The 23,444-nt window shown below is 29.6% G+C and overlaps 1 protein-coding gene and 1 long non-coding RNA gene across 2 annotated transcripts in view; both read right to left on the reverse strand.

The window, feature by feature from the left end:
* Positions 1-1,478: 1,478 nt before the first annotated feature.
* Positions 1,479-23,444, reverse strand: part of LOC100201901 (potassium voltage-gated channel subfamily H member 1) — a 33,328-nt gene continuing 11,362 nt past the window's right edge. The window contains exons 4-11 of the mRNA XM_065805154.1: positions 21,906-22,024; positions 19,913-20,305; positions 19,639-19,796; positions 19,326-19,567; positions 19,030-19,229; positions 18,638-18,890; positions 2,165-2,355; positions 1,479-2,069 (exon numbers count right to left, since the gene is read on the reverse strand). Coding sequence (XP_065661226.1) covers positions 1,731-2,069; positions 2,165-2,355; positions 18,638-18,890; positions 19,030-19,229; positions 19,326-19,567; positions 19,639-19,796; positions 19,913-20,305; positions 21,906-22,024 — 1,895 coding nt within the window. The 3' untranslated portion in view covers positions 1,479-1,730. The remainder of the gene's footprint in view (positions 2,070-2,164; positions 2,356-18,637; positions 18,891-19,029; positions 19,230-19,325; positions 19,568-19,638; positions 19,797-19,912; positions 20,306-21,905; positions 22,025-23,444) is intronic.
* LOC136085062 (uncharacterized) lies at positions 5,556-10,804 on the reverse strand. Its single transcript, XR_010641043.1, has 4 exons — positions 9,266-10,804; positions 8,812-9,160; positions 8,349-8,639; positions 5,556-6,106 (listed from the first exon to the last, which is right to left on the reverse strand). It is a non-coding gene; the product is annotated as an uncharacterized LOC136085062 (long non-coding RNA).

Consider the following 23,444-nt stretch of genomic DNA (forward strand, 5'->3'; position numbering starts at 1 on the left):
GTTATTAATTTTTTTCATCATTAAGATGCTCGTAAAAATTTACTTCAATATTTCCGACTACTTTTTCTATCATTTTGACCTGCAATTTCACTTAAACTTGAAGTGACTTTATTTAGCCAGACGTCTAACTACAACACCGTGTCTGCTTATATGATGACTTATGTTTCCTTTTTATACTTTTTGAACATTTTTTTAGATCAACAAATTTTTTGGATCAACTGTCCGATCAAATATAATAACTATATATTATTATTAAAAAACAGTTTTAAATTTTATTATTCTTATAAAGTAATTCAAAAGATTTCTTTATTTCACGCTGCAAAACATGCTTTTAGAACTTGTTATGTCAGAAAACTGCAACCCGCAGCTCACAAATTGCAAGCAGCTCTTTTATACAAATTGGGTCAAAGCATGTCTAAGTTATATATACTTCAGTTTTATTGAAACCAACGAAAAATTTAGTTTATTAAAGAAGAAATTTTTTCTTTAAATATTTCTATTTAATAATTTAAAAAGTCAAAGTTATTCCAAAATATAAAGATATCTACAAAAACAGTTTATTACAGAACAATAAAAATGGCAGAGAATGTGGCATCGCAACAGATTTAAAATCACATCACCGCCCTTGTTTTCTTTGGCGTGCCACTCTGGTCTATTTCTGTATAATTCCGTTCCTATTTAGGGGAACTATTCTTAAACGTTTCAGTTAATGTATCGATGATATTAAAAAACTTAAAAAACTGTCATAAAAAGCAATTGAATACCCGATGGTAATTAGTTACTAAAATTCTATTTTGCTATGGGTATGACAATAAAATTAAAAAAATTTTCAACTGTTTTAAAAGGTCACCAGAGCTTAATTTGAATGTCAGTTACAAGATTTGAAATCAAAAAATATTTGATCTTCAAAATTTACAACCCTGAAAACAAAACCAGGAAACTTGAAATAAAAAAAAAATTTTGCTGTAGATATTAATTGGAAAGACCTTTCAAATTCTCAAAAGGAAGATTAAATTATATTTGAAACACTAAATTGTTTTCCTGAGAGTTACAACCAATTTAGGCTAATGCCATTTGAACCTTTGAGAACTTTTGGATTTACATATTGTTGTGAACGAGTATTTAGCAGCATGAACATCGTTAAAAGTAACTTGAGATCCCCTGTTGATGATGTTAGTTATGAATTGAGACCCCCTGTCGATGGTGTTACTCATGAATTGAGATCCCATGTCGATAATGTCATGAAATTTGTCTTAAACTAAAGACCTCAAGTTATGAACCTGATTTAAAATTAAATTAAAATTTTTTTCTTAACTTAATTTATTTTTTTCGTCAGTAAAAAAGAATACAATGCCTTGCTATATAAATAAAATCTAAATGACCGGGGTATAAAGATGTCTTTGTGTATGCGTGTGCACATTGTTAACGAATCTTTATTATGTAGCAAAGTTGTCATATTAAAGACAAAAAAATAAAATAAAAAATGAATATATAATCATAAGGTGCAATATTATAATAATTTCAAATTAATAACTCAAAACTAAAAATTTGTTAAAACTTAAACACAATGAATTTATGGTTAAAAATATTCAGCTTTAAAAAATGAAAAATATGCAGCTTTTCTGCTTGTAAATATTTATGTTGCTGATTTACTTGCTGAAAAAAATTTGAATTTAATTTAAAGGTATGTCATAATATTTATAGCAGTCATTAGATAAATTTATTACCGTTTAAATTTTTTCAAGTTGACTAAGTATAGTCTTTATTTCAGTTTCCATAGCTTTTATTTTTTCATTAATGTTTTTTGCTTTTGCGTAAAATTCACTACGTAAATTTTTTACAGAAGAAATGCTTTCGAATGACGTTTCTAGTTTAAGACTATAATTCGAATTTAAATTGTTGGTCGAAAGCTTTTTGTCAATCGTCTGATCAATACTTTTTGAGTTTCTTTCAAATTCTGTTTTAATATCGATAGTTTTTGGCATGCTTTTTTCGAATATTGTTCTTTTTTTGTCTTTAAATGTTATCACATTTTTATCAAACACCACCAAAGGTAATTTTTTTTTTCTCTAAAATATACATTTTTCAAAAAGGTAAAAACCGAATAATAAAAAAATTAAAAGAATCTATTTTTAACAAACTTAATCTACCAAATCATGCATACCTTTCTTGTTATATCAAATGAAAGTTGAAATGCGTATATGAATAAATCTCTTTCCTCTGGAAACAAACTAAGAGACTCAAAAATACTATCGATTCTTACGCCGTGTATTTCGCCAAACGAATTTGCTCGAACCTCGAACTTTGATTTCGATGATTCCATAACGGGGCGTTGACCAAACGAATCAAACGGCGCTGGTAAAAAGTTTTTAAGAATAAAAGTAAATTTAAAGAATATTTTTTGACAGCAATATTTAATGATAGTAAGATAATTTCAACAATTTTATTAGTTTTTCGAATGATGTACTTTTATAAACTCAAAAATTACTTATATTCAACCCATGTGAAAGTTCCTTTCACATGAATTGGTTAAAAAAAATTTTTTAAACATACAAATGTTAACTAACAAGCTTTTTAAATTTGCATTGGATTATTAATGGTTAATACGGGGCATAAGGAGCAAATAGGTGGGGAGTGGGGGAGAAGGGGGGAGGACAAAACTAGATAAATTTTTAAAGAGTTTAAAAATTGAATTTTTGTTCTTAAACAATTAAGTGTTAGGAAAAATATAATGAGATACTTTGAAATAAAAAAAAAAAAAGAATGACAGTCATTTTATATCTATATAACATTATATATATAACAATATGTATGTGACAATATATATATATATGACAATAACGTATATGGCAATTACGAATTTTGAAGCTTTGTTATAATAAATTTTTTTAGTTTTTTTGATCTCAGAGGTATAATAACTTTAAATTAAAAGTTTGTGTGTTATTTTTATCATTTCCAATCAACTATAATTAATTTTTTTAATAAAGTTGTCGGAAAGTTAGGCGACATTGATGCCAACATGTTGCGGTGGAAAATGAGACATTTTCTTTTTGTTTTAGGTGTTGTCAATAAATGATCTCTAAAATGTAACCAATGTAGTTTGAAACTCATATTTTTTGGATTATAGAAGGATGTTAGTAGACTCCAAAAATATCTTGTTCTCTTTTCAAAACTTATTACAAGGCCGTATCAGATTCGCTGGTGCTTAATTGTCTTACTTTGTTTCTCGTTACCGTGCAGTGCTCTAGTTATAATAATAGTAACTTCATTAACTTTTTTGTACCAGCTAGCCCACTTTTTACTATATTTATTGACAAATAAAAGTTTTATATCTTATTCGTTAAGATTTCTTATTCAAAATTTTTAGAAACATTGTATGTTGCTCCTTTTTTACATTTTTTAGTTTTTTTATCAAGTATAAAAAAGCTTATAACTAATTGTAAATTGATGTTGGAATTTTCACTTATAAACCACCTCAACAATTTATCTGTTGGATTATGAACTCAGATATTGCGTCAAGGAAATTTAGGCCGGGTGAATAAAAATTAGCAATTGCTTTTACTCAGTAATTGGTCAGCTTTACGTGAATAAAAACTTTACTTATTTTGCTTAAGTTTTTATTCACGTAAAGTTGAACAGTTACTGAGCAAATTGCTTAATTTTGCGTAAATTAAAACTAGAGCTAAACTCTAAACGTTTTTATTCTCGTAAAGCTGACCAATTACTAAGTAAAAGCAATTGCTCATTTTTATTCACCCGGCCTAATATCTAACGGTTAACGTCAATTTATAAGTAGTTTGACTTATATATAACAAAATAAAAGTATTATTTTTAATGCATATTGCATAATCAAGCTTTATGCGATTCAATTTTTACTACTATTTGGATTTGTGTTGTTCCGCAAATAATAAATTTTTAATATTCATGAAATTTCAGTTAAGAAAGCAAGTGAAGTTTGCAGCAACAACTTCGATTCGGAAATATAGTTTTAGCTGTATATAAAATAACAAAACACAGCAACAAAAACATTGAAATATTACTTAGCCGTATGGTACGCTGTTTATATATATATATATATATATATATATATATATATATATATATATATATATATATATATATATATATATATATATATATATATATATATATATATATATATATATATATATATATATATATATAGTCTATTAGAGTTGGAAGTTACTGGAAGAGAAAAGATGAAGTTTATAAAGAAAGATAACAATTAACATACAACTTAAAGTATTGCAATTTATATGAATCAGAAAACAAGATTAAAAGAAGCGAATTCCAAAGAACTGATGTTCGAGGAAAAAACGAGGAAAAAGACGAATAAAAATGAATAAAAAGAGCTTAGGGTAAACCACCCAGTGTTCAACGCTTTTTTTTTTGCATAGTTTTATATAATTAATAATTTTTCACTCGATGTTTCATAAAATATTGATGTCAATGTTTTATCGTATAAAGGGATAGCTGCTCTTTACAATACACTTTGAGTGAATGAGACCCAAAAAAAAAAAAGAGGGGTTAGAGCCCCCGAAATGTCGAAAACTGGACGCCATCCTAAGTTTGACGTTGTTTATTTTCAAGTATTCGACACTAAATTTTTAAAAATTTTAAGTACTTCTTCAAATACAGGTGTTTAAATGATATGTAGCAAAACGAAAAAGTATTCTTTTTATAGTTTACAACGTAAAATATAAAAAAATACTTTAAAGAAAAAATTTAAACGTCTGTACTTTACATTTTACAGCGTAGGATAAATGATTACAATTTAAACTAAATTAGGATACATTATTTTTCAGTTTCATTTTCTTTTAACAACAGCCGTAGGTGTGCTTTTTTTTTCTTTTCTGCATTTGTCAATCGTACTTGTTTGCGACATTCTTTGGCGGCAATAGTATCTTTCTTTTTTGTCAGATATCCCCTAACAAAGAAACTACTTGAGGTGTTGTCAAGACAGATGTTGCATGGATTTCTTGAGCTATTGTCCTAACTTAAGGAACAGTCTTCTTTGGCGATGGAAACCATAGAAAGCGATGTTGATGGAGTTAAGGCATAAGGAGATAGATAGTAGATTCCTTGGTCATAAGGAGGTAGATAATAGGTTCCTCTAGTAAATTCCTTGGTCACGCCTAAAGAAAGAAAAAATTGAAAATCAAGAAACCAATATTAAGTTAAAGTGTCAGGGTAAACATTTACAGAACACATGCAAATTAATAAAGGCTATGCTATTTCAATAAAATTTAAAGGAGATATAAATATTACCTCCAACATGGCTTCTTTCCTCTCCAGGTCTCGTGGATATTCTGTCTGCATTTCTTCTTTGTAAATAACTAAACCATTTTTTTCTAGTGATAAAGCACAATGATTCTAAACGAGAACACTCAATGACCGAGTCATCGCATTCAAATGCACATCTGTAAAAGATATGTACAAATTTAAACGGATTGAATGTTTTTATGGCTATTGAGTTTTTTATTTAAAGCTTGAATAGTTTGAAAGTTTAATGAATAAAGATAACTTACAACTTTATAGTTGCGCCCTCTACCAATGATTCAATAAGATTAGTGTAATATTTATCAGATAAGGTTTGCCACTTCTAACGCTTGAGTCATACCATTTAGATTTTTTAAATGAATTTTTGATTTTGTCTTTAGATCAATAAAGAGGAAGGAAAACTGGAACAAATAATTCCTTAGTAATGTACATATTGATGTTCTTTGCTCTGTATTCTTTAACACACAAGTCCCATGATTGTTTTAATGGGGAAGTATCCCAACATCGAGAGGTTGAAGTAAATGAGTAGTATTTGGAGTAAGCAAGACAAGATGTATTTGCAGATCGGTCAGCTGTTTCTCAAAATGATAATTCATTTTTGGTCTTAGTATATTGTTTTTGACAAGCCATCTGTCAAAAGCATTGGCTAAATATTCATATAAAAGCTCATTGTTTATATAGCCAGACTCGCTTTTCCAGATAGCAGCAAGCGTTTCTGGAAATACCTCTTACATATTCATCGGAGCTCTTACGTTTGCATAGATAATCAAAGGTGGAGGGAGAGACCCATTATCACCGATGTTTGCTGAAAAGAAAGAAAAGAATAGACCTAAATGCAGCCCAATATTTAATACAAGCATCTAGTAAAATGCAATTTAATGTCCAGTATTTTAATAAAATAATCAGTGCCTTCGAGAGCGCCAAATTGCGCCCGGGTTATAAAAGGAGAACTGCGCCCCGAATTCAAACAAAGAAATAACAAACTTTAAAGTTTTGTTAATGCAGACTATCTATTCGATACAGCACCTTGTATTTCTTTGTTACTAATTATTGACTGGATTGAGAAACGGTTCATTATTTAAAACTGACATAAATCAAAATATTAGTTTTAAAACCAATAAACAAAAAGTCAATCAACAAAATTTTCAAGAAAGGTAAATAAGGCTCTTGATATGAATTTTTCGAGCTTTTCTGGCCGCCCAAATTATAATGGCCATGTCTTAGCTCAACTTTTAAGCCAAATATTCTTTAATCAAAATAATCAAAAAGCCAGTAACGCAATTCTTGCTTATGTTCAAACAATGAAAGTGAAAGCGCTTCAGTTTATGCTTTCTTTCAGTAGCAAGTTAAGTTTCGAATCCTTCCAGCAGCTGGGCAATCATAGTAATTTCTTCAGCTAAACTGCTCATTAGTCAGTTCCATTGCATGTTTACAAGCTTCTAAAGATTCTCTCAACCTCTTTGGAAGTAGTTAGTTCGCGTTGGTACAAAAGCTCCATCTTGTCATAGAAAGTCTATGCAGTGAAATTCCAGTCGTTTCAGTAGGGATCTTTCATCGGACAGAACTTGCATTAAAAAACAGGTACAATGATGCGACAATCCCAAAGAATATTTTGATCTCAATGACTATTACAACTGTGTGCTCACCAGCCAAATTTAGACTGAGCGCTATATAGGAACGTACAAAACTTCCAAAAAATCAGGCAATTCAGCTGCATTAATGCTGCTTCGCTAAATCTATAAGTTTCCTCGAATGATCTTTAGCTCCTTTGTTCCAACAAAGAAGATACGTTTCCCCGTGTTTTAATACTGCTTTCGTTCCCAAGAAAGAACAAGGTAAACAGTATGGAGCCTTAGTGGTTGAGCTCCAAATCAAAAAATCTCTTTCTACTTTTTACTTATTAGGCAAAGATTGATTAAACACATTCAAAGAAAAGATTCTCTTTCTTAGAGTTACGTGGATAATCTCGTTGTATCAAAGAATATTAAAGGGGATCCTTTTAAAATGATTAAATCTTAATCTTTTTGTTTCAAAACAACTGACCTCAAAGAGGGGTCATCATTATTTAATATCAAATAAGGTTGAGCATCACATTCTCTCTTGTTGGGTAAAATTCCTCCTTCTGACTCTGATGAGTCACTTTGAAATTAATTCAGCTCAGCTTCAGGTAAACTGTTTAAGGCCCCTGCTTATCCACATTCCTTCGAATCACACATATTGTGTGCAGCAGGTAATTTTGAAAGAGGAGAAAAGCTCGTTGTTTTCTCTTAGCTCTCTTCGGCTGACTGGGAATCATTATTACAGGGATCCTCAAGGAAAAAAGTTCACAATAATAGCAAAGATTATTATACTAGAGGTTGTCTAAGAAAAAAACAATTAAAAAAAAAAAGGTAACTTACTGGAAGGTCTAATTGTGTGTTCAGAAGAGAGACATTTTCGTTAGTCTTGATTATAAATCGCTTATCCTTTAAATTCTGTTTATTTGACCGCGTTGCTCACCCATGGAACGCACCACCTAACGTAATTGTCAGTGCTATCAGTGTCAACTGCTTTAAAGTCAGATTTTATCAGATTTCATTATAATTACCATAGCGCATCATCTTCCGTGTAATTAAGCACGAGCTAGCTCGGCTAACTGTACATGGGATTATTTAATACCTTCGACTAAACTTCGAGTTTATAAATAATTATAATAAGGGAAATTAAAATTTTAATTTCTTCATCTGTATTTTTAGTCCAAATGCTAAAGTTTTAACCTCAATTAGAAAAACTAAGCGGATTTCACATTAGCAGTCATTAAAATGTTTTTTATTTATTGTAAAAAAATCATAACAAATAAAAATACAAAACAAAAAAAACAGTCGTCCGGCGCCCCTTCAAACTTAGCGCCGGGTTTTATTTCCCCCCTTTGCCACTCCCTCTCGAAGGCCCTGAACATAATTAGGCGTAGCAAAGATATTATTAGACATAGGCCAAAACATTTCTCTTGACTGTAAGCATATAAAGAGAAATATCAACAAGGGATTTAATAAGTAAGCTAAACTTACCAAGCACTGTAACACGTTCTTTTGCATTTGTTGATGATGCATAGTAGACATTTTTAGAGCCTTTCTCTTCCAAAACTCTCTTAATTCTTGTTGAAAATTGAAAACCCAATTCATCTATATTAAAATTCCTGCTTGCCTCTTTTGTTATGTTAAGAACATTCTGCCAAGTATGCTCTTATGTCTGCAAACCATTGCTTCACTACTTGCTTGCTAACATTCATCCTTGCTACGCTCAAAGATTCGCTGGTGCGCGAGATTATATTTGGGTGTCTCTTCATTAAGAGTGAATATCTAATGAAATAAAAATAATATTAAGTCAGTATAGCTTATAGATATATCTACATATATATAAATAACTTTATATAAAAGACCAATGTATAGAACTAGAAGTTGAAACAAATTCGAAGAAACAAAATGACAACTAAAATTGTAGTTTTTGACTCAATAGTATTTAATAGCTAACCATTTTTCACCAGGCACTAAAGTCCCAGCTTCCCAAAATTTAAAATACCAATTTCTGTTAATCTCAAGGAAATTCCTTTCATCAGATATGAAACGAAGAAACAAGGAATAGAACGGTATTTTTTGTGACAGGCAGAGCACGCTTTTGGGCACTTAATAAATAATTCATCAGCACTTGTTCCTCTGCACCAGTCAAGAATGTGTTCGGACCCATCTTTTTAACAATTTTGCCACTAATTTTATCTTTGCCACTAATTTTATCATACAGAGCTTTGCCACTAATTTTATCATGCAGAGTAATCCGAATAATGTTGTAAAATTTAGCAGCTTTTGAAATAGACTTCCTTTTACTGAAAAATATACAGCAAATATACAAAAAGTTAAAGCACCGCTTTGACTACAGTAAAAACTGATTATAGAATTAATTAATAAGACATTAAAAATATCCACTTTACCTCTTAACGTCTTCATTTGCATTGTCAATATCATCGTCAGTATATCGGGATCTTGATGCCACTCTGGAGCAGCTGCTTTTTTTTATTAGACATTTAATTAACTTGTCAAAACACTGAGTAGGAAACAAAGCCGAGACAGATTAAAATAAAGATAAGATTAATATTAGAAATTTATTAACAGTGTTTCAAATTGCAACACTGTTAATCCCTTGGAGATAAATTCCGAACCATGGAGTTCTCAAATAAATAAATGTTTGCTTTGTTATTAAATGTGTTTACATTCTTCTAAATCATTCAATCAATGAATTAACGATTGCAACCTGCGATCGTTAATGATTGTGCAAATAGAATTTTACAAAATATCAATAATTTCAAACTTTACGAACTTTAAAAAGTCCATAGAGAATTATTGTTTAACAATCATAACAATCCAGCAAGTAATATTTTTTTTATCGTAAACCTCTAAAAATCCTTGCAAACGAAAAATAAAATTTGATGACTAGAATGCGGTCTTGTCAAAAACTGGAATAAAATTCAATAACTTATAGAATTGTTGGTTTCAAACATAAATTTCTGGCCAAAATTACATAAAATATGTGACTCAGAATCCTTACTATACAATAAAGTAATAATAATAATTTTTTTTTTTGTCGAATACTGGAAAACATAATAAATTGCTTCCAGTCTCGACACTCCTTCTACCCCCCACTTCCCTTTCAATTTTTTGATTTTAAATGATTGTACATTTATCTCATCTATTTCAGTGTCAGCATGAAAAAAAAAACTTCAAATACATTACATTTGTTATGCGTTTCTTGTGGTTATCTGGATACAGTTATGAAAATTATTCCTAAGGATTAAAGGTATTTACTGAACCTTTTTTGCTCCAAATCGTCGTATGCGTTTATTTTTATGTTTACGATAGCCAAACTTCCCTCATATATAAAGGAAAGATAGGTCATCATTTCAGACTCTATTTTGGCACTTTATTTGAGTTAGTGTTTGCTCAGCCTATTTTTTAGTGACAAAACATCGAAGGCTGGAAGGGATGTCGACCTCTGGGTGGTTTACCCTATATAAGATTAACTTTATTTTTTTTGTTTTTTTAGTTCATTCCTAAGTTTAAGACCAATAATAGCAGAAGATCTAGTATTATAAAAATTTATTTTTTTTAACTTACCTGAAACTGGTTAATTAATTTTATTTATACCTATTCAAATCTTGTTAAAAAGTAACTTTATCATAAGAAATTAAAAGTTCCTCATGACAATCATCTTCCTGTATTCTTCAAAAATTATCAAAACATAGCAATTCGTCTACAAACCAAATTATTTGGTTTGAGGAAGACCAGTTTGAGTAAACCATGTAATAGTATCAGTTCTTTTTGCAAAAATATATAACTTTTTTTGTAATCACGAGCATTAAGATAGTCATTTCTTGCCAAATTGCAAAGTTCAAATTTTAACCTGATTTAAAAACAGAAGATTTTAATCTTACTCCTAGTTGTCTTCAACATTTTTTTTAGCTTAAATTTTTAGATAAATTATTTTCTAATTTAAATTTTTAAAAGGCTGGTACAAATGTAGGCTTTTGACACACTAATACAAATTCTACAAATTCCTTAATATTTATAATAAATTCTTGCTACTTATTACGTATAGTAATAATTATTAATAATTATTAGTAATATATTAACCTCTAAAAAAACCAAATACATATAGAAACACATAAAAAAAAAGGAAAAACTACAATGCAAAGGCGATTCCTGGAATGAAATGAGGAGGGTGGAGAGGTGAGAGAATCTTTAAAAAATTTCAACTGCTTTCTTAAAAAAAGGTCCTAAAAACTTAAAATTTGCCAACTGAAATGTATTAAATGCCAACTGAAATGTATTAAAAGCCAACTGTATTCTTAAAAAATCCGACTATAAGTTAAAAAACGCCTTTTTTAGAGAGTTGTCACTTCCCCCACACCCTCCCCCTTAAAATTACTCCTGCTGAAATGTACTACTTATGATATAGTCATTTGTGGCTAGTTAATTGTGTTTAATACATATTTTACTAAACTGCTTAATGTTTAGCTAAGAAGAGATATGCGTTTTTAATTTTTATATCCATTAATGATAAAAAATATTAAAAGCGTTTAGAGCACTTATGCCAGTTAGCACTAAATTGGCTAAAACAACAGAGCTCACCGCAAATGTATTCTTGTTAAAAAATGGTGTGTTTGAACTGATACTGGTAGTGAATTAACGCATCTAAAATTTTATTTATTTGTTTCTAATGTTACTAAAAGTAATGGTGCTTGTAATGTAAATGGTCCATGGTACCATATGCGCCACAGCTGCTTATAATAACCTTAAATGAAAATTTTTGATAATGAATAAATTATTTTTGGCCTACATTATTAGGGTGTACAAGAGGGCTGTGATTTTTTTAACTTTGTCACAGTTTTATTGGCCAAAAACTGGATTACAAAACTAAACTGGATTACCAATTTTTAACAAATCGTTCCATTGTGTCTGCGTTGGTAACTCGTATTCAAACAAAGTTCTTGTAAAGAGCGGAATACCTTAAGAGACCGTTTTGGGACCCACCCTATTTTTAGTTTTTATAAACAATGTAACTTCATGAATTGGTGGTAATTGCAGCATTAAGTTGTTTGCTGATGACAGCAAGTTATGTCAAGCAAGCAATAATGGAAACAACATACACCTCATCAATATTTTTAAAAAATTTTCAGAATGGTCAAAAGTTTGGCAACTTAGTATAGCAACCAAAAAATGTTTTCATCTTCGTCTTAACCATTATTATTATTTATTATTATTATTGTATTTTCTGCATTTTAATGTTTTTTCATTTAATTTTATATTTAAAGTAAATTTTTAAAGAAAAATATTTTTATAAGAATAATATTAAAACATATTATTAACATATATTACCCATGCCTTTTAGATTTTTTTAATATGTCAAATAAATACAGTAAAACTGTTGTTGAAAAATATTCAAGAGTATAAAAAAAAAATTTAGTTTTATTTGAAAAACGTATAAAATCAAGAATTCGTCCACTTTTTATTGAAAAGTCGTTCAATTCATTTCATAGAATGCTAAAAAAAACTTCTATTACTGGACGTTACAACTACTTGGCATCAATTAAAAAAAGCAGAAAAGAAAGAGTAAAATTAGTTGCTGTCAAAATATGTAAATTATGGAACAAATTCAAGTATTACTAAAAAATCAGTTGGAAGAAAAATTGAAAAGGTTATAAAATAACATGACAAGTATTTTAAAAAGCCTGAGAAAAAGCAAGAATGCTCTGTTTTTGGAGATCTTTTTGATATCGCCAATATTAAGGGCATGTGTCTTTGTCTGGAAGATAAAAATTTTTATAACATACAGTTATTAAAATTAGGGGATGTTGGTCTCGGTACCAATACAGAAGTGTCATTACATCCTTCAAAAGTTAGAGTTTGTAATGCAAAAGATACAACTTTGACAAGCAAAGTAAATAATTTTATAGTTCAACTGCATCAGAAGATAGTGGTTTAGATCTAGATTCACAAAACAATTACAAACCAGCGGAAATTAAAAAATCAAGAAAAAGAGTATACAAAAGAACTAAGTTAGCATCTAATCTTGTGATAATTGAATCTAATCTTGTGATAATTGAATCTAATCTTGTGATAATTGAATCTAATCTTGTGATAATTGAATCTTTAAGTTTTAATAAATCAGCTAGATCTGTAAAAATTTATATAAAAAAGGTATTGAAATAGAAACTCCAAGTCAGGCAGGAATATGGGGATCAGCTATAAGGCAAAGGAAAGAATAAAGAAAATTATTACTAAAACAGTACAAGAAGAATATTTCTGCCAACATTTTGATGACAAGAAAGTAATGATACTTCAAAATGAAATTAATAAAACTAATTTAGGAACTGTTAAATGTAAAAGTAGAAAATCCCATAATAATTTTTGAAACTTAAAAAAAATTCCTAAATGATTTTGGTGCATGGAAATGTATTACAATAATTGTGTGACACAACAGCAGTAAGCACAGGAAAATTAAATGGTACAGTTGTAAAAATACAAAATGAAATGGAAGTGAGAGGTTTTACTAAACCACAACTTTTCTGATGTCAGCATCATATTCTAGATCTCATTTTAAAACCTGTTTTGGATCATTTTGTAAATTATAAATCAATAACTCCTGGTTTTGATTATAAGTTTTTAAAGTATTTAACCGAAAATTATGAAAATCTTCACGAAAAATATACATATGAAGCTGAGCTTAAATTTTAAATAAACCTAAAATGACGAGATAAAGTCCTTTATGAGTTTTGTTAGCTTTTTGTTACTTCAAGAATTAAAAAAGATTACCAAAAATTAGGTAGCATAAGCTTCCTACATTGTTTAGTGCAGATAAAACTCTAGAGCATTATATTTCTTATTATCTATTTTCTTAAACCAACATGGAGGTGTGAATTTAAAAGTGCAGCAACCTTTATTGCAAATCCGTGGAAAAAACTTTGGTTCAGCAAATAATTATTTGATGATACAATGTAACAACATTTTTGTCTATGTTAATTTTTTCATGTTTCTTACATAATTTTGGTATGCTGACTTCAGTGGTACCATTGGTTTCGCTTAATCATCAAGACCTGAGAAAACGCATAAAGTATATTTCGGAGTTTTCGTATATGTGTAATGCATTTATAACGTTATATATATATGTATACTGATTTTAACTCATTCTCTCCGCTGAGCCACTGATATCGGCTCGTGGATTTGTTTTTTTCTCCGGCGAGCCACTGTCAGTGGCTTTGTATATTTTGTGTCTTTTTTCTATAATCCCATTTTAATACTACTTTTCCTGATTCTAGTTTTCTAGGTATTCAATTGTCACTTCTTTTATTGTTTATGTTTATTTATGTTGATTTAAATCATATTTTTAATAAATATTAGCTTATTTTGGGTACAACTTTTTAACAAATGCGACTGATAGAATGAGTTAACTATATTCTTTTGTTTATTTTCAGTTTAACTAATTACAACTGATACATTAAGTGGTAAATACGTCAAGTAGATCCTGCAAGCGGTTTCCTGACTCATTCTGTTATGTTTGTGGTTACTGCATTAGTCCAACACAAACTAAACATAAGATTGTCGGTGGTATAAAATTCTTTACTGCATATCATGCTTATTTTGGCATGGCTATGGGAGATCAGAACAAATCGTGGGCACCACACTACAGTTGTGTTAGCTGCAGATCAACTCTGGAAGTATGTCTGCGTGGAATCCGAAAATCAATGCCCTTTGTGATTCCGAGAATATGGAGAGAACCAACGAACTATCATGATGACTGTTGTTTCTGCATGGTTGACATTTCAAAATATAAAAAGCCGAAGGATAGGAATTGTTCACAATCCTGAAGAGTGGAGGTTATTCATTGACAGTTCAACAAGAAGTCTAAAGGCAGTTTTACTCCATAACGGAAACCAATTTTCTTCTATTCCAGTAGCTCATTCTGTTCGTTTATAGGAAGACTTCAAGAACGTAAAATTGTTTCTTGAGAAAATTAACTACAACAGTTACAAGTGGGATGTATGTGCAAGCTTTAAGATGCTTTCTTATATACAAAGTACTCATGTTTTCTTTATTTTTAGGATAGCAGGGCTGCAGATTAGCACTTCATGAGAAGTGAGTGGCCAGTGAGAAAATATTTACATCCTGGTTCGCACAATGTTACTAATCAATCCCTGATACCTGTTGAGTAGATCTTACTACCACCCCTTCACATTAAACAAGGTCTTGTCAAACAATTTGTCAAAGCATTAAACCCAGTTAGTGCAGCGTTCTAGCATATTCAGCAGATGTTTCCAAAGGTGTCAGATGCAAAAATTTCAGCAGGTGTATTCGTGTGTCCGCAGATAAAGTTATGTTGGCATGTAAGGAGCTGGAGGACAAAATTTCTCCTGTTAAAAAGGAAGCATGGATTGCATTTAGACATGCTGTTCATAGTTTTTAGACAACAATAAGAGTCATAACTACAAAGAACTAGTTGAAAACTTAATTGTGTAGTTCGCAGATATGAAATGCAGAATGTCAATAAAGCTGCATTACCTGCATTCACACATGGAATTTTTCAAACCAAATTAGAGTGATGCGAGTAAAGAGCATGCAAGTGTGAAACTTTTTGGAAAGAATGACCTGTGAAGCATTTAACTAAATTGCAGAAAATAATTACTGTTATTGAACCACTTACGTGACATGTAGTTTTTAAATACTAAATATAATTTACAGTTTGTTTTATTTATTTTTGAGGGTGTTTATAAATGCGTAGGAAATAAGCTTTGCATGTCTTTTGCATGTAATATATGAAAAATCATATTATTAAATAGGGGGGAGATGATATTTTTGCAATTAGACTTCAATAACTTTTTCAATTAGATCAATAAACTTTTTTTTATCAGTTACTTAATATTTCTTAGGTTATAGAAGTATGGCCACAGCAGATTCAAAAAATGTTATAACCCTAGTGTACACTTTTGTTGGGGTGTTGTGGTGTGAGTAGTTTAATTCCTTATGTTTGCATGTGTGTATGTGTGTGCATAACCTTGTAATTTTGTAAACAAATAAAACAAAACAATTTTTTTTTTCAAAGCTTTTAAATTTTAGCTCTTATCAGTGCATCCAAAACCGGTATAGTTTATTAATATCAATGATTCGGTATTGAAAAATTGCAATACCAGTAATATTGATATTATGTCTTGAAAACCTAATCTTAATATGATTAAAATCTAATAATTAACAATTTACTGTGATTCAATAAACTTCTTTATTTTAAATCAAAATACAGACTGCATTTTTGCAGTTCCTTTTTTAATTTTATTTTTTATTTATTTTTTTTTAAAACAATATGCCTAAGAAACAAAGAGTATTGAAGGCTTTGCCCGAAAAAAGTCGATCGCAACTTGATGAAAATGTTGTCTTTTGGCGAAAGTTTACTTTTTAATTCGACACTTGTTAGATTTACATTTTTCTAGTAATCGTAGGAGTTTTCAAACTATGTTACACGAGGTTTTAATTTTTTTTTAAACTGCAGTTCCATTGAGGATTGTATTTATAAACTCTTTTAAAACGTTAAATCGTTGCTTATTTTTACAATTCTTATCAATCAAAATTTACAAATTTTTCTTTCAACAGCAGGATATCTGTGTTATCAACAGATATGCTATAAGATAAAATGCTAATGAAAGGGAAAAGCTTGTCTTCTCACTGGTTGAGCCGTTCATTTAGTTGAACAATAGTATTTATAATGATTGGTTTGCTAAGTTTCTCAAAAATTGATCCAAATTCTTGTATAGTTTATAAGATAGATAGTTTATAGAAAATTTATCAAGAAAAAAGTTGTCAATTGCTCATTTATTCGTTAAACGAATACAATTTCTAGTTTAACAGCTAAATCCGTGTCTCAAATTTTATTTACCAAAAACAAAAATATTGTAATGGTTGATTATAGTGCTGCACCATTTCGAGTTAATGCTTTGGCAGTCAGTTTTACAAACGCGAATTAAACCGTACTTGTTATATCGTTTTTGGACTTATGGTCAATCAATGATTTGCAAATGCAATTTTTTAATTTTATAAAACATTAAACATTATGTACAAGTTGCTAAAGCGACTTTTGAACATTGCGTTCAAATTACTACAAGGACTTTTGGAGACAAATGTTATTGGAAGTGTATTAAAAAACTTGTTTATTGTGTATTATTCATTTTTTATCAAAGAACAGTGAAACAACTTCACAACGGTGAGCATCTTAACGGTTGTTTAGTATTATTTCGAAATGACGCAACACTGTTGTCAGCCAATACAATATTGTTGTTCATGGTAAATAACATTACAGACACAAATTTAATTAAACTGTAAATTAGTTCGTCTGTTTAGTAGTGTTTTCCTTCTCACTCATCACAACATGAAAACGGCGTTAAAAGATTTTTTTGTCATCGTTTGTTATGTTTGCGTTATCGTCAGTGGTTATGTTTGCGTTATCGTCAGTGGTTATCTTTGCCAGTGCGTTTTTGTCAGTGGTTATGTTTGCGTTATCGTTATTCTCATAGTTACTTTTACTTTTTGTTTTGTTTTTGCTGATCACGATTGCTTTGGTGTGAACCCGGTATTTCGGCTCCAAAGCAAATTAGAGTCCAGAAATCTGCCAAGATGGTGTTATCACCAGTTTTTTGTGATGCAAAAGGAATTATGTTTGTGGATTACCTTCAAACTGGAAAAACAATAAACTCAGATTATTATTATTATTATTATTATTATTATTATTATTATTATTATTATTATTATTATTGTAGCCTTTTGGACCAGCTGAAATCAGCTTTCAGCTGGTCCAACCAGTTTTAGCTGGATGTAAAAAATTGTGAGAAAAGATCTGATTTACAGAAAAAAAATATTTTTTCATCAAGTCAGCACACCGCTCACACAGCTCAAAAAACCATCTTGAAAATTAGTGAACTAAAGTAAGAATTGTTGCAACATCCACCCACATCACAACATCCACCCATCCTATCCAACACCCTATTCGCCAGATTTGGCTCCATGTGACTTCTAGCTGTTCTCCCATCTTAAAATATTCTTTCGTGGAAGCGATTTTCATCAAACGTAGAGGTAATAAAAGTCGTAAAAGAAAAAATAAATTGGTCATAAACAGTGCAATTTTTACTCCGGCTTAAACAAGCGCTATTAACATCCATCATTAATTTTTTTTAATTCTCAATACTAAAAATCCGCTATTGAGCCAATCAGATTCAAGTATTTTGGTACCAAAAAAATTTCGTTAAACAGTTATTCCAGGTATTGTTACTACCGGTATTAGATGCACTAGTTCTGATATGTAAACAGATTTATTATCAAAAAACATTATACTAACTAATACATTAAAAATTACTGTAAGAGATCTTCCAATTGCGCAACGCTAAGTTTATTTAAAAAACAAAAGCAGAAGATTTAAAGCTTTTTTACGATTTTCATTAAACTTAATATGCTATTTTGATTTTTTGTTTAACTAAAGACTCAGCGAGGAAGAACTATTGATCTTTTTGTTTTGTTTATTAGTGAGGTTTAGCGTTGCGTAATTAATGGATAATCCCTTATTTTTTTTCTCTTTTTTAGTTTTGATTTTTTTGCAGATATACTGCCAACATCTCATCTTGCCCTCCCTCTAAAAAAAGGAGGTCTTGTACATAAAGAAAATTCTACAAATATATTAATATAAATTTTATTATACTATGCCTACTATGATTTTAATTAATTTCAGTTTTTTATGTTATTAAGTCATGTTTTAAAATTGAAAATAACTTTACCAATAAGCCCAATGAGATTGCCGTTCTCTTTAACTTCAAATGATCCGCAAGTTACAAAAAAAATGGATGTTACTAACTCTTCTTGGTAAATAATTTTATCACCTGGAGAAGTACGTAATGTCCAAAAACATCTTGACAATGCTCTCAGAGCATTTTTACTCAAATAACGAAAGGCTGGTTCATTCTTAAAGACGTTTTCGTGAATATGTAAGCACAGGTCAGACTGAAGGCTGAGAGGAAATTTACTCATAACCTAAAGTAATCATAAAAACAAATTTCTTTATATATTTACTGTTAGATTTTAAAATTTATAAATATTTTATTTGTTTAAAAACAGCAATAAAATAATTTCCAAGTTATGCAAAATTGAAAGTTTATGTGTAAGTATAAACCATCTCTTCCTCAGTTCCTTTTTTTACTACCCACGATGCAATAAAATAGTTTTCAGCACGGTTGCAAACTTTCTTTGGAATTTTATATATAGCATTAAACTGACGAATTGTTCGAAGTTGTGATGTATACTCATTCTTTTTTTTACTCAGCTGAGATATTATATTGGTCACTTGTCCAAATATAAATGCATACATTAAACCTAGTTAATATTATTAAAAATTAAAATGTTTATATTATTTATGAAAATAATACTATTGTTTACTAATTGCTATAACATATAAAACTTTATACTCACAACCAAATACCATAGTAACCACGCCAAATATTCTTTCGGCAAATGTGTTCGGTGCAATATTTCCGAACCCACATGTTGTTAAACTGCTCAATGTGTAATATAAAGCCGAAGTATAAATAAAAAGTTTTGATTTAACAAATTCATCAAAATTATCCTGAAATAGCCCTGCATTACTAAAGTAAAGTCTTTTAACCCAACTATTTGTGTTCTGATTTTCAAGATCGAATGTAGCTATTAAAAACCTTAAAAAAAATTATTTTCTGGAGCTTAAATTGTTTTTATTTTGTTTAAAAAAAAAAGACATATAGTTTACCATATGCAAGCCATCCAATGAGCACACAAGCAGAAGAATAGGATCCATATTACAAGAGTAATAACTCCATTTTCTAAGTATTGCGCAAGTATATTTTTAACTTTGACTAAGCGAACCAAACAAAACACCTTCACCACTCTTATGATTATGATTAATTTCTAAATTACCATTCACTTTAAAAAATAAAGAATAGTTCAACTTGGGCAAAATTGTAAAATAAATTAGCATAAATATATAAGCATTAAAAAAAAATATGTTTTTACAAATTTTTTACCGATTTATTATTAATGATTATGTAATCCAAAACGCCATAGGGTAATGCAGAAATTATGTCAAACGCAAACCATGTTTTTAAATACCTTAACTTAATTTTTTGGGCATTTGTTACCAAAGTACCATTTTTATCAACAAAAGATGTGAAAAATGTTGCAGCAATGTCAATTATTACAAAAACATTGCACACCAGATCTAAGACTGTCATAGCAACACTTTTATAATTAAAACAAGCATCAAATGGTATAACAACTGCCGTATAAACAAATGTTATTGTCAGTATAAAATAATCCCAGGAGATTTTCTCAGAACACGAATGGCTGATAATGTATTTTGGGAGTTTTTGTTTACATCCATAATCTGGTATAAATATTCTGTCATAGTAGCTAACCAGCTAAAATAAATATTTCTTTATAAACAAATTTCATAAACTTCCTGAAATCAAATAACAAAAATACAGAGGTAAAGGGTCGTCCAACCATAATGCACAAAGTTAATTAGGAGTCACACCTTAACGTCACGTTTTTTGCTCAACTTAATTTGACATTTCTTTGTTTTAGTGCTTGTCAAATTCAAACATGAAGAAGTACACAGCTGAGCAGCCAGGGGGGTTTTGTCACTCGTCAAGATGGGGGCAAAAAGGTCTAAAAAAAAACAACGTATAATAGTCAATTTCATTCGTCAGTATAATAGTTCAATTCTGTATAACAGCCAATTTACAAAAGAATATTTCTGAAAAAATGTCCTAAGGGGGCGGCACTACCCTATGCCCCTCCCCCCCCCCTTCCTCCTCCTAAAACCCGCCACTGTGAGCAACGCGTTAAGATTTTTGAAGGCTTTTAAGTAAATGAGCGTTCAAATCAAAATGCATTTTGTGCACTTTGTTATTTTTTTTTGGTCAGCATAATCGACCAAATGTGTCCACATTCAGGAAATTTGTGCGCAAATTTCAGCAAACTCGGTTTCTAGGAAATGAGAAAAAACTTGTGCATGGTCGCCCAGTTTGTGCTGCGAAAAATATTAATCTTGTTTGCGATAGTGTGGCTTAAGAGCCTTCAACTTCGACTTGCCGACGTGCCCAACAATTGAACATCACTGATGCAAATTTTAAATAAAGATTTGAATTTACTCGCTTCCAAGCTTCAATTGACTCAAGAACGTCGTCAATACGGGCTGGGCTGGCGGCGTCATTGGACTATACTTCTTTGAAAATGAGGTTGGCCAAGAAGTTACAGTGAATGGTGTTTGCAATCGGGAGATGATAACGTATTTCTTGTAGCCAGATCTTGAGGATATGGACCTGGACAATATGTGGCTTTAACAGAATGGTGCTACTTGCCACATAGCCAACAAAACAACCGCTCTTTTACGTAAAAAACTCAATAGCCTTGTTATTTTACTTCGAGGCGATGATTTAAGGTTGCCACAATTATGTGGTTTGATACCGTTAGACTTCTTTTTTTGGGAATATTTAAAAGAAAAAGTGTACATCAATTAGCCAAAAACAATTCAAGAGCTTAGGATGAGATAACTTGCACATTAACAATGTTGAACCTCAATTATGTCTCAGAAACATTGAAAATACGGAACATTGGATAAAGGTATGGCACCGAAGCCGCGGTAAGCATTTGGCTAAAATTTTGTTTCACACATAAGTGTATGACAATTATGTGTAAAACAAAATGATGCTTCTATCATAATAAAATATATTAGGATGATTCCCAGAAACTTTTTGTTTTATTTACAATAAGCATTATGCATTTTGGCTCAACCACCCTTTATTACATTTACTTAAAAAGAAATCTTTTATAGGGTATATACCACTATCGTACCGTGTATGCTAGTGCACCAAATAATACAAATAAAAAAGGAAATAAAGCTCTCTCTCTGTTTGCTTATCTATTATAAATAGTTTCAAAAGAGAAAATTAATATCAAAATAAGATGTACACTAAAATACACGGTATCTGCATGTTGATATAAATTTAATATTACAGCTGGTAAAGATAATTCATTGAGGATATTTGTGGATGTTTCATTTGGGAATGTAACTTTGAGTGGAGGTTTATTTAAAATCTTCTTCACTGCTTTTTTCCACTTTCTTTTTGGCGATTCTGAAAAAAATAAATAAATAAAAGGAAGAATAAAGAAACGCGTTGAAAAGAAAATTTAAAAAAACTCTCCGGAAAATTTATATTTCTCTTTTGGTAAACTATAATAAAATACATTTTTATCTTGAAATATATATCGGTATATAAAAATATAAAATAAAGTATCAAATATATCGATACCCCAGAACCATAGGGAAACAAGTCCGAAATTTCCAAAAATGAATTTAAGTTACCAATACATTAAAAACACTCATAACTTTCAGTTCCACCCAGAACCAACTCTCCTTTGCCTATAACTTTAGTAGTAAATCAAAATATTTATAACGAAAACTTATAACGAAACTTATAGCAAAACTTTGACCGGTCATTTCTCAACTTTATGGTATTTCTAGTTATTTCCCTATGGTTCTGGGGGATCGATATACAATGTTTATTATAAATATATAATGTTTTTAATAGATATATATAGAGAGATATATCCCAGTAAACACACAAACGTCTACTAAATGTCAAAACAACGTTTCAACAAAACGATCAGATATAGTCAATTATCCATTCAGAATGAAATTTAGATTGACGTTTAGAACAAACGTCCATAAAACGTCTATACTCAAACGTATTTTAGACGTCTATTATAGGATTATTTAACGTATATGAAGCGTTTATATTTTGTCTAATTTACATTTAAATCTAGTCTAATTAACGTATATAAAGCGTTTAGATTTAGTCTATGTAAACGTATATCAAACTTGTCTATTAGTTTCTTTTATTTAGTTAACGTAAATTTAATTTATTTAAGTTTTAAAACTATTATGAGTTAAAATTACGTTATAACTTTTTAACTTTATATAAGTAATAAGAGCTATATAGGTCGTGAAATTTATAAATAGAATATAGTTGTAAAAGTAATGAAATTTATAAATAAGATATAGTTATAAAAGACCTGGTCTTATTTTTTATATATTTTATAACTATTAAAATATGTTAATAAACTTTTATACTACTTTTGCTATACTTTTATTTTATAAAACTATAAAGTTAGAAACTTATATAAAACTAACTATAAAGTTATAAACGTATATAAAACATTTTCATATATATAAAGTTATAAACGTATATAAAACATTTTCATATATATAAAGTTATAAACGTATATAAAACATTTTCATATAGAGGGGATTTAGAGAAAAAATGTTTGTGCATTATGCTTGTTTATATTTCGATAATTAAAAAAAAATTAAATTATCAAGCATTTGGCGGTGGAAATATTATATTAAAAAATTTCTATCAAATATTTTTTAAATATAATCTCAGCAGAAAATAAAAGTTTACATTAAGATTAAGTCAAAGATTACTTATAAAATTAATAAACTCATAAACAAATATTTTGGATCACTGGTTTATGCATTATCAAAAATCTTCC

This window comes from Hydra vulgaris, chromosome 09 (assembly GCF_038396675.1).
Source record: "Hydra vulgaris chromosome 09, alternate assembly HydraT2T_AEP".
Taxonomy (NCBI): domain Eukaryota; kingdom Metazoa; phylum Cnidaria; class Hydrozoa; order Anthoathecata; family Hydridae; genus Hydra; species Hydra vulgaris.